The sequence below is a fragment of the Micromys minutus genome (assembly GCF_963924665.1).
Source record: "Micromys minutus genome assembly, chromosome: 5".
NCBI lineage: Eukaryota > Metazoa > Chordata > Mammalia > Rodentia > Muridae > Micromys > Micromys minutus.
In genome coordinates this window covers 36,967,985-36,981,421 of record NC_137974.1, presented here as the reverse complement: position 1 = coordinate 36,981,421, position 13,437 = coordinate 36,967,985, and the positions used below count along the sequence as shown (strand labels likewise).

Here is a 13,437-nt window from a genome sequence, read left to right as displayed (position 1 = left end):
TTAAAAAATTAGTTAGGCCTCTTTATCAAAGTTGCAAAAGACACATGAGAGGGAAAAATCCTGAATTCTAGAATCATAAGTTCACCTTTTAGCCATTTGTTATTATGTGGCTTGATGTAACATCAAAGAATTGTAAATACAATATCATAATTTGTGTCATAACTTCCCATTCAAAAAAGGGAGCAATTATCATATGATTCAAGTTAATAGTAAAAAAATTACACCCAGAGAACATTTACATAATAAATATATTTTTCCTAGAAAAAATATTAAAGTTAAAATTTTATAATACTGTACATAGTATGCTAATTGTATATTCTTAGAGAAAAAATGTTGAAAACAAAAAGGACACAGAAAGAACTTATGCATTTCATCACATTATTTGATATTTCAAGAGATATACAACCAATTCAAAGCAACTTATCAGAAAAATAAGCTACTTACTCAAAATATTTATTTCCTGCACCATTATGTTCAAACCCACTGACATCATTTTGGCACTTCTGAATTATATTTTTTAATCACATACTCATTATAGAAAATCAAGTTTGCCTAGTTATCTCTTTCATCCTCAAAGACAATCTTATTCCAACCGATACTTGGTTTTATTGTTGTTCTGTTTTGTTTTGCTCTGTTCTGTTTTGGTTTTTGTTGAGCTGGCCTTTAGTCCTCTCTTTAAGTAATCAGAATTTGAACAGTTTGCAAGAAGCAAACACTACATGCTGTAATAATTCTTTTTTTTCTATGGAAATAAAAATAAACTCCAAGTAACTGCTGGTAGCTCTGCTCAGGACAATGTGAGTATATAATCGACCAACTATGCAACAAAATAGGCTAACTCATGTTTCATGTTTAGGAGACTCCAAGTAAATTTTAATAGTGAACTTTGACACTTACTCATGTATTTCTAGCATAACATCAATATTTTAGCAGAAAGCTATTCTCATGCTTTTTACATTTAATCTGGATGTCTTTAGGTTAGAAGCCTAGTCCCTCTGCTACTTTATGTATACACCGACAAGCCATAGAGCAAGACCTCCAAAGCCATGAATTTGCCACATATATTCTACATCACAGGGACAGATTTGATTTAAACATTTTTAAAGTCCAAATGCTCTTACAGCTTAACAGGCAATGTAATATTATGGTAAAATGGTAGGTTAAGACTTTATGGAAGGTACTCTACTAGTCCAAAAGGTGAACAAAATCCAATTCCAGTTTGTCTAGAAAAACAAATTAGTTCGTTCTCATGAAATAAATCACAGATTTTTATTGACTTAGCTTGTCAGTCTCCCATTGTATTAATTATTGTTTATATCAGTACAATGGAATTTCTGATAATGCACAATGAAGCCTATAGATCAAATCAAGTATGTTGTTTAAATGCATTAATAACATCTTTTACTTGCTAAAGATTCCATGCATACATGGTGATCATTAATGAGTGACAAGCCTCTAATAACAATAGAAAATCCACATCTCCTTTCTCACACTGTCTTGCTAGCTTAGTATTTATTCAGCATGGTGCTCAGTAGCTTTTATTTTCATTACACACAGGAAGTTGAATTGATATGACTGAAATTAATTAGCTAATTAGCGATACCAACTTCTTTTGTTAAAAATGGGTGGCAGAGAATGATTCTCAGTGTGAGAATTAAAAAAAAAAAAATACCACTGATACTACTGTTTCCATATATCTATCTAAACTTTGTTAAAGAGCTTGCAAAAGATAAGTAGTCAAAAGATACAAGGAGACAGGATGAGGGCTCATGTGCATAAAATTTTCTGATCAAAACAATATGCTATCTGACAAATATATTGGTAAACAATTACATTGGGGTTAATGCTATGTTTTAAATTTTATTAAAATGCACAGTTACCACACTGCAAACATATAGCAAGTTTGGTGTCAACTTCAGATATTAAGCTTGTTTTCAATCAACTATACAAAATAGTTTTTTAAAGTATATAAATTGAGAATGCTAGAAATTGTCATTAACAGTGAAAATGATTTATATGCAAAACTTTAAAAATATTCATCTCCCAAATCACTAATCCTTGTATGTACATATATGATTATAAATATGATTTGATAATGAGTTATTACACTAAATTTAGTTATTACAGTAAATCTAAATTGAACTAAAATAGGTTGATACGTTAAAATATCATTCTAACAATGAACAAAATGTCAATACTTTGTTCAATGTATCCAAAATTCAGTGAGCTTTCAATAAGCCATGGCTCCACCTGTGAATGTTTTGAATGAAAAATGTCCTTCAAATACTGGTTCAAAACTTCTAGTTTTATAAACATATTTAAATTCAACCTAAATATCTCTATGTTTATATCGGAAATATATAATTTCTGTTCAGGGTTACTGACTATTACCCACCTACAAATCATTAGGATATTTTATGTTAACATATGTTCATGATAATGCTTCATATAGTAAATGACATTCTGATAATTAATAGAATTATGTCTGACATATTTTGCAGTGTGCGATATATTGATATGTTCTTATTTTCTCAGAACTGTAGAAAGTCAAATGACAACATTTGTATTACATTGATTCTCTGTTAAATATCTGTAATTTAATCTTCAACAGCACTTTATAAGAAATAACCTATACCAGTCCAAATCTTTAAATTAAATTAAGTGTTATTTTCATTAGAAATGTATATAAAAGTATGATTTCTAATATCACCATAGTTTCCATTAGATATATTTGATCTGTTACTTTTGAGCCAAATGGTCTGATAAAAACAAAAGAAGAAGAAAGAACATTAGTCTCTTGTTTCAAGCATACATATTACATCACATTCCTTTCTTTCTGATCTAACTTTCTTCAAAGCACAAAACATAAACTTTTAATTTGAAATTCCAAAAGAACAGTATTTCTTGAAAATTGAATATGCAGTGATTCATAGCCCACCTGCTGTTTCATATCATACATGGACACATACTCTGGTAAACCTTTTATATGGGCAATACCATTGCAGGAAGACATTAGGAATCATTTAAAATCATAGGAAGATGAATTTCATCAATAGAATATAAATAAATATAAGATACTGGATGTACAAACTAAATTACTTTAAGCACATAACTACCAGGCTACTTTGGTGTTACTCTCAAGTTTTTGAATTGCAAAATGCTTAGAGATCCTTAGACCCTTCTATAACTAAACGTAAACACTTAATTTGATTAACAGTTTAGTTTACATATGTATAACATTTTCCCCTTTCAAATTCAAGTAATTAAATATGCCTGGATTATAGCATTTAAAGGTGTTCTTTCATTATTTCCAAATTGATTTCAGTACATTAAAATTTTATTCTTAAAAAATATATATAGTTGTAGCAAACAACTTTTTCACAACATCAAATAGTTTAACTTTGACTTTCTAAAAAGTTCAATCACATGCTTTAAACTGAAATCAAAGTCTATTTGGGTTCTGCTATGATTTTAGTAATACATAGTCCTGTGATTTGGGAAAGAAAACACTGGGCTCTTTACATTGGATGGCCAGTTTCAGCATTTCAGACAAGGACTAAATAATTGTCACTCAATCCATTTCTCTAACAGAAAGCAACAACAACTGCACAGAAAACCATACATGAATAAATAAATAAATAAAATAAAAAAGGAAATGAAAGAGGTAGAGTCATAAGGAGAAAGAAAGTCACAATAGATTACTGAAGGAAAATAATATGGAATAATTCGAGTTGCTTGCAGAGAACAAAACTGTATATCAAGAATCCCATCAATGTGTAAGGTGAAAATCTCAGATCATGGTTTCCATATATCTGTGTTTTTATCTATCTCCCAGTATAAGTTTTTTTTGTTTATGATTAAGGAAAAAGTATATGAAAAATAGAAATGACATGTAGGCATGATGACCTATTGTACATGTGGGGAGCTTTGTTTCACCCATTGATAAAAATATTTAAATGAAAATACCTATAAATAAATCAATGAGTGATTTTTCTATCAGTATTCAAATCATGGGAAAGACTTATCTAAGATCACTCCTTCTGTTACATTATAAGCAGAGAACATGAAAATAATATTTATATCTCCCTGAAAGTATATTTACATTAGATGAAATATCTAAAACAAAACATGCAAATGTACACATTTAAGGTTCTATTGTTCGTGGTCATGTCTCGTTCTCTCTCTCTATATATATATACATATAGAAAGAGAGAGAGAAATATAATTTTTATGTATTCTTTGCAATATGATTCTGAACAATATTTTTTCCAACTTAGTAAACTGAAGATGAATCAATTTTAACCTTTTAATCCAGAAATGTCAAAGGATTTTTAAAGTAATCTTTGTTAACAACCCATATAATTTTCAATTTTCCCGTTTTAAAAGATATAATATTCTAAAATCCTCAGATTGTATTACAGAAAGAAAAGAAAGGCAATTGTTAAATGAGATCACCGGAAATGGTGCTGATTTAAAATCATGTTAATTGAAACTATGTTAACAAATTTTCTTTGGAAATCATATTGTTCAGCCATATGCCTTTATGTGGATTATTTATTACATAAAGATAAGAATATTTGTGATTTTGATGCTTCTAACTGCTATCGGTATTTTATAATTTATAAACTTTCATAGTTGAATGTAAAATACTGTGAGGTGACAGTAGCAGTTTCAAAGAGTCAAGTAACACAGTCTGTAAAGAAATATTGTCAGTGACATCCACATGAGACACCGCTGTTTTTGTTTGTTTCTAATCCTTGAATCTAAAACCGAGGAGGGAGATGAAAAATCAGAGCTAGGATTTTTATTTCCGTGATAATATGGTGGCACTATTAAGCTTATGCTTTCTCTGCTTTGGAGAAAATTCTTGGGAGGACCAATGTCGAGAATAGCGTTAGAGTTATTTCATTTTTAAAAATAATTCCTTAGGGAAACCGTGTCTACCATTTCAATCTGAATTGAAGTAGTTACTGTCAATTTACTCACGGGTGAATGCTGCCTCTTTGTGGCAGAATGCCATGGCAATTGTTCCTTAACCAGGAAGTTCATAAACAGCCCTTGATAGTGCCCACGTTCTCGGTGAGACTGTGTAGAGAAACAGCAGTAGCCATGAAGTGCTGCTTGTGTTTTGAGTTCAGATTGAGTCAAACATGTCCTCTCATTAAATTCTCACTTAAACTCACTGGGAAGCCTTTTTCAGAGGCGCACAGCTTGTACCCACAAACATCCCAGACGTTTATGACATCCATCATCATTAGATAAAGTATCCTTCTAAACTGATGAACAATTTTACACAAGACGTGCAAGTCCTCAAGCTGCATACACAGCTTGGATGTGGCAAATATAAAACTGTTTAAGAAGAATGAGAATGAACATATTACTTACCATCATCCATGCATGTACTAGAATCATACTTCAGGGAGGAAACACACATTTAAAATACCATTAATCAATATATTCATCGATATTCAGAAAAAAAATCTAGACCAACAAAGGAGCCAATATTATGTATATGTATGCATGTATACATACATTGAAATTTTTATAATGAGGGGTAACTTATTCTTGCTAGGACGAAAAGAGCTGCCAGTTTCTAAATTGTTAATAAAGGTGGTTTCACCATCTCAAGGAATCATTACTTAAATCCCTCAAAGTTGACATAGTTATCAAGTGTTTATTCAGAAACTATTTAAAAAATTACATGTGCTGGGATACATATGAGACTGTAACAATAGTAGTTCTGTCTTACAGAGATCCTGTTTGTCATTAGCATCTGCCCAGAGGGATGAAGACATCATACAGAGACTTGAACAGCCCATTTGGTCTTCTGAAGTGCTAGTGCACGCGGATCTGTACAAATGCAACTGGGTTTGGTTACAGAATCAAACAATCGGCTACAATAGTAGTCAAATCAATACATCATTTTGGTTCGCTAATAAAAAATACTTTTCAGCCTTCTGTGATACAACCAAAACCTTCTCCACATTTCTCAATTGAACAAACCAATTCATTGCCCCATTTCCCCCCCTTTTATAGAGTGGAATACAATCGGTTTCTTCTTTTTTTTTATTTTTTAGTTTTGTTTCTGTTTTTGTTTTTCTCTTTAATTTCAGGTCCCATCGGATGGGTTTTATGTACTTTTAAAGACTTTTGCCATTAAGTGCTCTGTGTCTTTAAATATTTAATAGGCCTTTCTGATATCACTCTAGTTTTGGAAATGCAGCTCCTAATACAGTGCAACAACGCCTGTGTGGAAATCATAGGCTAAACAGTGAAGGAAAGAGGAATGCTAAATGTGCATATAAAAATAGGTGCTACAATAAAATATTTGTATATTTCATCAATAAGTTATTTTGACTAATCAATTATGGATCATATAGCTCTGTAAGTTTAATGATTTGTCCACATCTATAGTGAGCCTTTCTGGATCACAAGTTTTTTTTTTTTTTTTTTTAATTCAAACGTCCAGAATGCATACAAACACATCCTTTAAAAACAAAGGAAAGGATTGAGGGGGAGGGGCGGGAAGAGAAGTGAGAAAGAACAAACTTCCTATTAACGTTGGGGTGTGCTAATCTCTCAACCAATGCCAAGGCTGTAAAGAGAAGAGGAGTGTGAGAGAGGAGCAAATGGATGAGTAGAATCTAAGCTGCATCCACCTGCACCCTTCTTAGAATGTTAGAGCTTGGCCAAAGGGACCACAACCTGTTTACAGTCACTTTTGATGCAAATCGCCCTCCAAAAAAAGCCCTTCTGTCTTTCCCCACAGAACAGAAGAGAAAGTGATGTGCCTAGTTTACACCGATGTTCCCCGCGTGTAAAATTAAGAGGAAATTGCACACCCTTTCAGTTAGCTTCCACCGAAGCTGAGAACCCTGTGCCAAGGCACTTCGCCCTAAATGTGGTAACGACACAATTAATCAAATGTGTTCACCGACTGTGTCTGCTTGCTCCCTTGTTCGAAACGCAAAAAGCTCCAGTAGAGTTTCTTTGTTTTTAGAACTGACTAAATGTGGTCTGTTTTTCCAGCACTTCGAGGTAGTCCGGCTCAACATTGAGTTTTGCTTTTAACTCCAGGTACTCGTTCCGGTTCGGTTCTACAAAGACAGCACCCGGAGGGCTGTAGAGCACCGGTTCCCGCAGCCTGCTCTCCCCTGCACCCGGGTGCAAATACTGATGGGGGCGTCGCAGGTCATAGTTTGGGGAGAAAGTGTAAGCAGCCGGGCTGCATGGGAACTTAGGGTATTCCGGGAGGCTGCTGCCTGCAGGGGTAGTGGAGCAGTGTTTGTCTGGCTCTAAAATACCCCTGTAAAACCGATCAGCGTCCTGCACGGGCGACAGTAGGTCCTCTCGGGGCTCGATGGTGCTGACGCTGTAGGCGGGGCTCCTCAAGTGGTGGCTTTCTCGCCTCTCCTCCTCCCCAGGCTGCAGCTGCAACTGCGGAGGGGGCTGCTGCTGGGGCTGTTGGGGCGGCGGCGGCGGCTGCTGCTGCAGGTGGTGGTTGCTGCTGTAAGTGACCTTGAGCTCGTGCAGGTCTTTGTAATCCTCCACGGAATTGCCTTCTCGAGACCGGTAGATGGGGTTTTTGCACATGTGACCCAGTGGGTGAGGGATGTATTCATACACGTGGCCCGCGGGAGTTTTCACCTTGGGCATCGCAGGCCCGCGATGGTGCACGTGTGCGTGTGGGTGGCCACCCCCGCCTCCGCCGCCACCCCCATAAACGCTGTACTGCATGTTGAAAGAGCTCACGTCGGAGTTGTTGGTACTGGTGTGGTCGCTCTGGTTCTTTTTCCTACGTTTCATGACCAGTACAAAGAGGCCTGCTGCCACAAAGACGGACATGATGAAAACCAGCAGCAGACTGAGAATCAACACTGATAGGGGCACTGAAGAAGCCCCTGTGCCAGCACCTAAGCCAGCGGGGGTCCCAGTGCTATTCAACCTCACAGCTGGCGTCGCTGCATTGGTCCTGGATGGTACCTGGATGGAAGAGGGCGTGGGAGTGGAAACTACCACATCAGAGTAGTCTGGACATAGCAGTTCAGACTTGATGGAGCGCATGTAGGTCTCTGCGAATTTCTTGGGCGCCTTACAGATCACTTCGTCCACTAAGACTCCTACTTTGAGCTGCTCAATCCACAGCTTCATGCCCACCACATCGCAGGTACAATCCCAGGGGTTGTCGTGTAAATCTATCTGAATGAGGGAAGTCAGCTGATCCAAGACTCCACTCACCGGCAAGGAGGTGAAGCTGTTACTCCTCAGGTTCAGCCTGAGAAGTGTCAGGCCAGAAAAGACACCTGAAGGCATGGCCTGCAGTTGGTTGTTGTTCAAGAATAGCAGCTGGAGGTTTGGGACTGGATCAAAAGTCCCAGACTGGATCTCACGGATGAGATTGTACTGGAGGAAGAGATACTGCAGGCTCTGCAGGCCATAGAATAACTCTGGGCTCAGCTTCTCAATCCTGTTCCCATTCAGATAGAGGCGTCTCAGGTTGCCTAGATCCCCAAAGGCCCGGTCCTGGATCATAGAGATGCGGTTGTTACCCAGGTGCAGTAGGTCTAGCCCAGTGGCTTCCAGGAAGTCAGTTCTGCGCACAACAGTGATGTAGTTCTCTGTTAGGTACATTTTCTTGGGATTGTAGGGCTTGGGCTGCAGCTCTGCGATACTCTCTATCTTGCGCTCTTGGCAGTTGACATTGAGACCCAGATCAGAGATCTGCAGGTTACAAGTACATGCTGTGGGACACTCCAAAGGCACCGGGGATTTGGTTTGGTAGGCAATGCTGGGGCCATAGTTACTGTAGCCCAAGTCTTTAGAGGGCTGTCTGGAAGTGGGGCGCACTCTGGGTTTGTTGGGCTGGCGGGTCCCCTTAGGAGGCTTCAAGGGGGGTTTGTAAACAGCAGAGGAAGAAGTGGCCACAGAGTTTACAGAAGCAGGGGTCGTGTGGAGATACCCCGTGGTGCTTAAAGGAGTCTGTGGCCTCATCTCGTAGTCAGAAATCAGTCTCCTTGGACAAAGTTCCTGCTTGGATACCTCATCCAAATCCCTGCCATGTAAACGGAAGGGGGTCTCACAGACCACATCGCCCACAAGGGCTGAGTAGGAGATGCTGTCCAACCAATCCTTGAGAGAAATTAATTCACAGGAGCAATTCCAAGGGTTTTCCTCCAGCTGTAATTCCACAACTTTATCCATGTGTTGCAACAGCCCCACATAGGGCAGAAGTTTTAGCCGGTTCCCCCGCAAGTCCAAGTGCGTTAAGGGCACAAAACGGAAAAGATTGTTGGGTAAACCTGACAAGAGATTGTCATTGAGGATAAGCACCTGCAACATGTGCAGTTTCCCAAAAGCATTGGGTTCAATGACACTGATGTAATTGTAATCGACCTGCAGGTATTCTAAGTTCTCCAAGCCAAGGAAGGTATCATCTCGCAGAAGTTCCAGTTTATTATTGTTTAGATGTAGTCTCCTCAAACCCCGCAGCCCATGGAAAGCCCCAGTCTCGATGTCTTGGATAACATTGCTACCCAGATGTAAAATTGAAGCCCCAGTGTAATTAACAAACTCATTGGGATAGAGGCGGTTCAGAAGGTTTCCAGACAATAAGAGGTGATAGATTGGGAAACGGGGAGGGCTAATTTCAGAGAGACTGATGATCCCCCGGTTTTCACAGCTCACAGTTAAAATGCCGTCCTTTTCCTCACAAGGACATGCATTGTCACAGATTTCCCCATAATAATCGATGGTTTCTGCACAGGAAAGGACGAGAGATGTTACAGCAAATGCTAGCGTCTGCAGCATCCAGCTATGCATTTTTCTGTGAAGGTCCTGTTCCAATGTTACTGGGGGGCAGCAAACGTGCATTTTACCTCCTGCAAGGGAGAGAGGAAAGAAGGAAATAACAGAATATCACACAAAAAAAAAAAAAATTAAGGGGGTAATCAGTAAGTCTCTCGTTCCCAATAGTTTTCCTCTGAAATCCAGGAGAGCGTAGACACGTATGTCACACCTCCTCCCTTGCCCAAGTGGAGTATTGATGTTCTTCAGACTTTACCAAAACTGGATATTCATTTTGGTTCAAAGTCTCATGTTATTTTCTAATGAGCATGGCACCAAATTTTCTGCCCTTTACAAGTTAAAGGCTGATAAATTCCTGGGCTTCAGTTCTCTGCCCTCTTCCTATCAAAACTAATTCATAAATATACATAAAATGGTTCTCAGTACAGTTTCATGGCTCCAGTTTAAGGGGAAAAATGCCTCATTTTTTTAAAAACAGGATTCTCCATCTCATCTATACTCCCCACCCCCTGCTTTCTATCAAAATCTCTTCCAATAACACTTTACTCTTAAGGTCTCCCATTTTTACAGACAAGTGTGGGGCCTTGAGACTGTAGGCTATTTTTAACCACCATAAGAAATGTAAGGGTAGGAATGTAAAGAACACTTTTCAGAGGCAAAAAGATCATGCATCAAGAAGAGCCAGAGGAGCTTTTAAATCACCAATTGTCCTCGGATCGCAGAGAATGTAGGTGTGTGTGTGTGTGTGTGTGTGTGTGTGTGTGTCGGGGGTCGCTTTGCTGGTAGACTTCCACACAGCTATTCAGCACATCAGACACCCTAAGTGTATGCACCATGCCACTTAGCAGCGCGTCTTCCAGAGCGCTCTGAGACCACTTCTGCTCATTGATCATGCGAGCGACGATACCAAACTGCATCTTTAACCGCTGTAATAGTTCCGCACGATGGATTACAAAGAACTCAGCAAAGGCATCTGCAATCTCCAAGCAACTCTGAATACTGTGAGTTGAAAGAGGACAGTTCTACTGCCTACCCGGAAGCAGCTAAAAGTAAATCACGGACCAGAGGCTCTATTACCCTGGGCTCCAAGTCAGTTTGTCCTAGCATGTTAAAGTAGCCCCTTGGAATGAGCAAGATTTGGACCGAACTACCACCTTGCCAACATCTCCATCTTTGAAGTTGCTTATTACATTTAAAAGTCAGTGGTCCTTTCCTTTATTTTTCTTCCTCATAGGAAAGGAGGCTTGAATGATTATCAGGCAAAACCAAGCAAGTATCACAGGTCAGTGTTTTACTGAGAATTATCTCCCCAAGAGACCACTTTGTCCCCTCCCCCCTTTTTGTCCCTGGAGGGATTCTTTTGACTTATTACTTTGGGTTGACAAAAACACTCTTAAAGGGTGCACTCATGGGACTAATGTGCTAGTGTTGCTTTTGGGGAGTGTAGATAGAACTGTGGGGTTCTATGCCTTTTCTCTGACCAACCTTATTTCTGTCTCCCTACCAAAACCTAATGAGAATCTCAAACCAGAAGTAAAGTCAGGACGTTTCTGAAACACAGGTTCAAGCTTGGAAACCTTGTACACGATCACCAAGTCGCCTGCCTCCGAGCGTCTGCATTCTCAGGCACATGTGCAAATGTGGCTACAAATCATTCACATTTGGCTACCCAGACATATCGAGACCAACTGGAGCCACAGTACAGAAACCTCCCTATTATATTAGACCTCCCCTCACCACAGCAGACGGCTCGGGCTTTACACACCCTGGTATGAAAGCAAAACGTTTACCTTGAAATCTGGGTTCTCCGCTGGATCAAATGTGCACATCCATTCAGCTGGGTTAGATCCCCTCCCCCTCCCTCGCAGTGCTTCCCCGCCCCCATTCACCTCCTTCCCCATCTCAGAGTCCATTGTAAATTGTGACCAGCCAGTATTATAATTCGAACGTTTACAACTTTAATTCAGTTCTGGTTAGCCGGGGTCCAACAACCTTTTCCAAACCTCCTCTCCATCTCCCCTCCTCCCCCGTCGTCCCCAGCCATCAAAGGAGACCGATTTGAGAAAATAAAGTTGAATGGGCTGGGAATGCTAACAGACTGACTGAGAAAAGCGGCGCCGATGTAAAATCGCGAGTGCACCACACTCTCTTGGTTTATTAAAAAAGAAGAAGAAGAAAGAAAGGAAGAAAGAAAAAAAGAAGACAGAGGGCGGGGATGGGAGGGGGCTGTATTTGTTCGCTCGCAAAGAATTTAGAGCCTGGATCTCCGCCTGCCGTAACCCTGCATTAAGCACCATGGAGCCGAGCGGGCTGGAGCCCAAACCCAGGCCGGACCGGTGGCTCTGGGCACAGCTGCTGAAACCGCCGCTCCGGCGGAGGCAACCGGAGTTCCAGGACGCGAGGCTCCCCCTCCCCCACCCCGCCCCAAAGCAAAGGAAGGGTAAAAGGGAGGAAGAAGGGGAGGGAAGAGATGGAAAGAAAGCCACTTCGCCATAGCACCGAGACACACATAGAAACCACTTTGGCAAAGTAAACCGCGGACTTACCCCGTGTCACATCTCAGGGGCCCACTCATCATAGCTACCCTTTAGAAAAACACCTCTTTGGGGTGTGCACTGATTATTTTCTTGAAGCCTAGGCAGACAGAAGGCTGCCGGCAGTGCAGGCTGAGAGAAGCCGGAGGAAAGCGGCACCCGGTCGCCGCGCCGCTCGCCCCGGGGCCGCCGCCGCGGTGGCGACCGCGGGTTCCGGGGCTCCCCAAAGGGCTCTCCCTGGCGCTCTCCGCGGTAGCCAGGGCGGGTAGTGGGGTGTGGGGTGTGGGGGAGGGGACGGCCAGCGACTCGCTGGAAAGGCAGCTCGAGGCTGAGGCTGGGAGCCTGAGCCGGCAGGGCGGGGAGGGCGCAGTGGGGAGGGGAAGTGGGGAGACCGAGGAGGGGGACGCGGAGCAGGCTGCTTGGCCCCGCCGCCTGGTCAACGTGCTGGTCAGCCTGGGCGAGCGCTCGCACCCGCTCTCACTCACGCTCCCTCGCACCATCGCTCCCACGCGTGATCCCCGTATCTCAGGACCCCCTCGCCGTACCCCCTGACCCGCCCGGTACTTACTGTTCCCATCTGCACTGGGGGTAACTTTCTCCAACCCAGCGATGGCAGCCGCCCCCTCCAGCCGCCTCGGGCTCTTGGCACCCTCCGGCCTGGGATCGCGCGGGCCGCCCTCCCCTCCCCCCTAGCCTCTCCGGGTCGGCGTCTTCACCACATTCCCCCCGAGTCAGTGTCGCACGCCCCAGGACGAACCAGAGGGAGTGGGGCTTGAGGGTGTGCGTTCATCGCCCGCCTTCTTCTTGCAGCGCACACTGTACATGGTAGTGAGGGGGCGAGAGAAGGTGGTACTGTCCCCCGGGCTCCTTCGGCAGCGGTTCCTCCTCTGGGCTTCTCTCCCCCACACGCCACGACCACCGGATCCGGGATGCCTCTGTCCCCAAGGCGAACCTGCAGTCCCGGCCCCTAATTAGTATTTGAAAGGCTCCCGCATTCTCTTGGCGGCTTCACCGCTCCCGGGGTTTGCAGCGGATTTTTGCTATCCCTCCCCAGATGCGGCGCAAGATCCTCATTATTTGCAACTCTTTATCTCCGACA

The 13,437-nt window shown here is 41.8% G+C and overlaps 1 protein-coding gene across 1 annotated transcript; it reads right to left on the bottom strand.

Moving 5' to 3' along the window:
* Positions 1 to 6,996: 6,996 nt before the first annotated feature.
* Positions 6,997 to 13,162, bottom strand: SLITRK5 (SLIT and NTRK like family member 5; the record flags this gene model as incomplete). Its single annotated transcript, XM_080917532.1, has 2 exons — positions 6,997 to 9,878; positions 13,096 to 13,162. The coding sequence occupies 2 exons, from the start codon at positions 13,160 to 13,162 to the stop codon at positions 6,997 to 6,999; spliced, it is 2,949 nt and encodes a 982-aa protein (XP_080773658.1).
* Between the last annotated feature and the right edge of the window lie 275 nt (positions 13,163 to 13,437).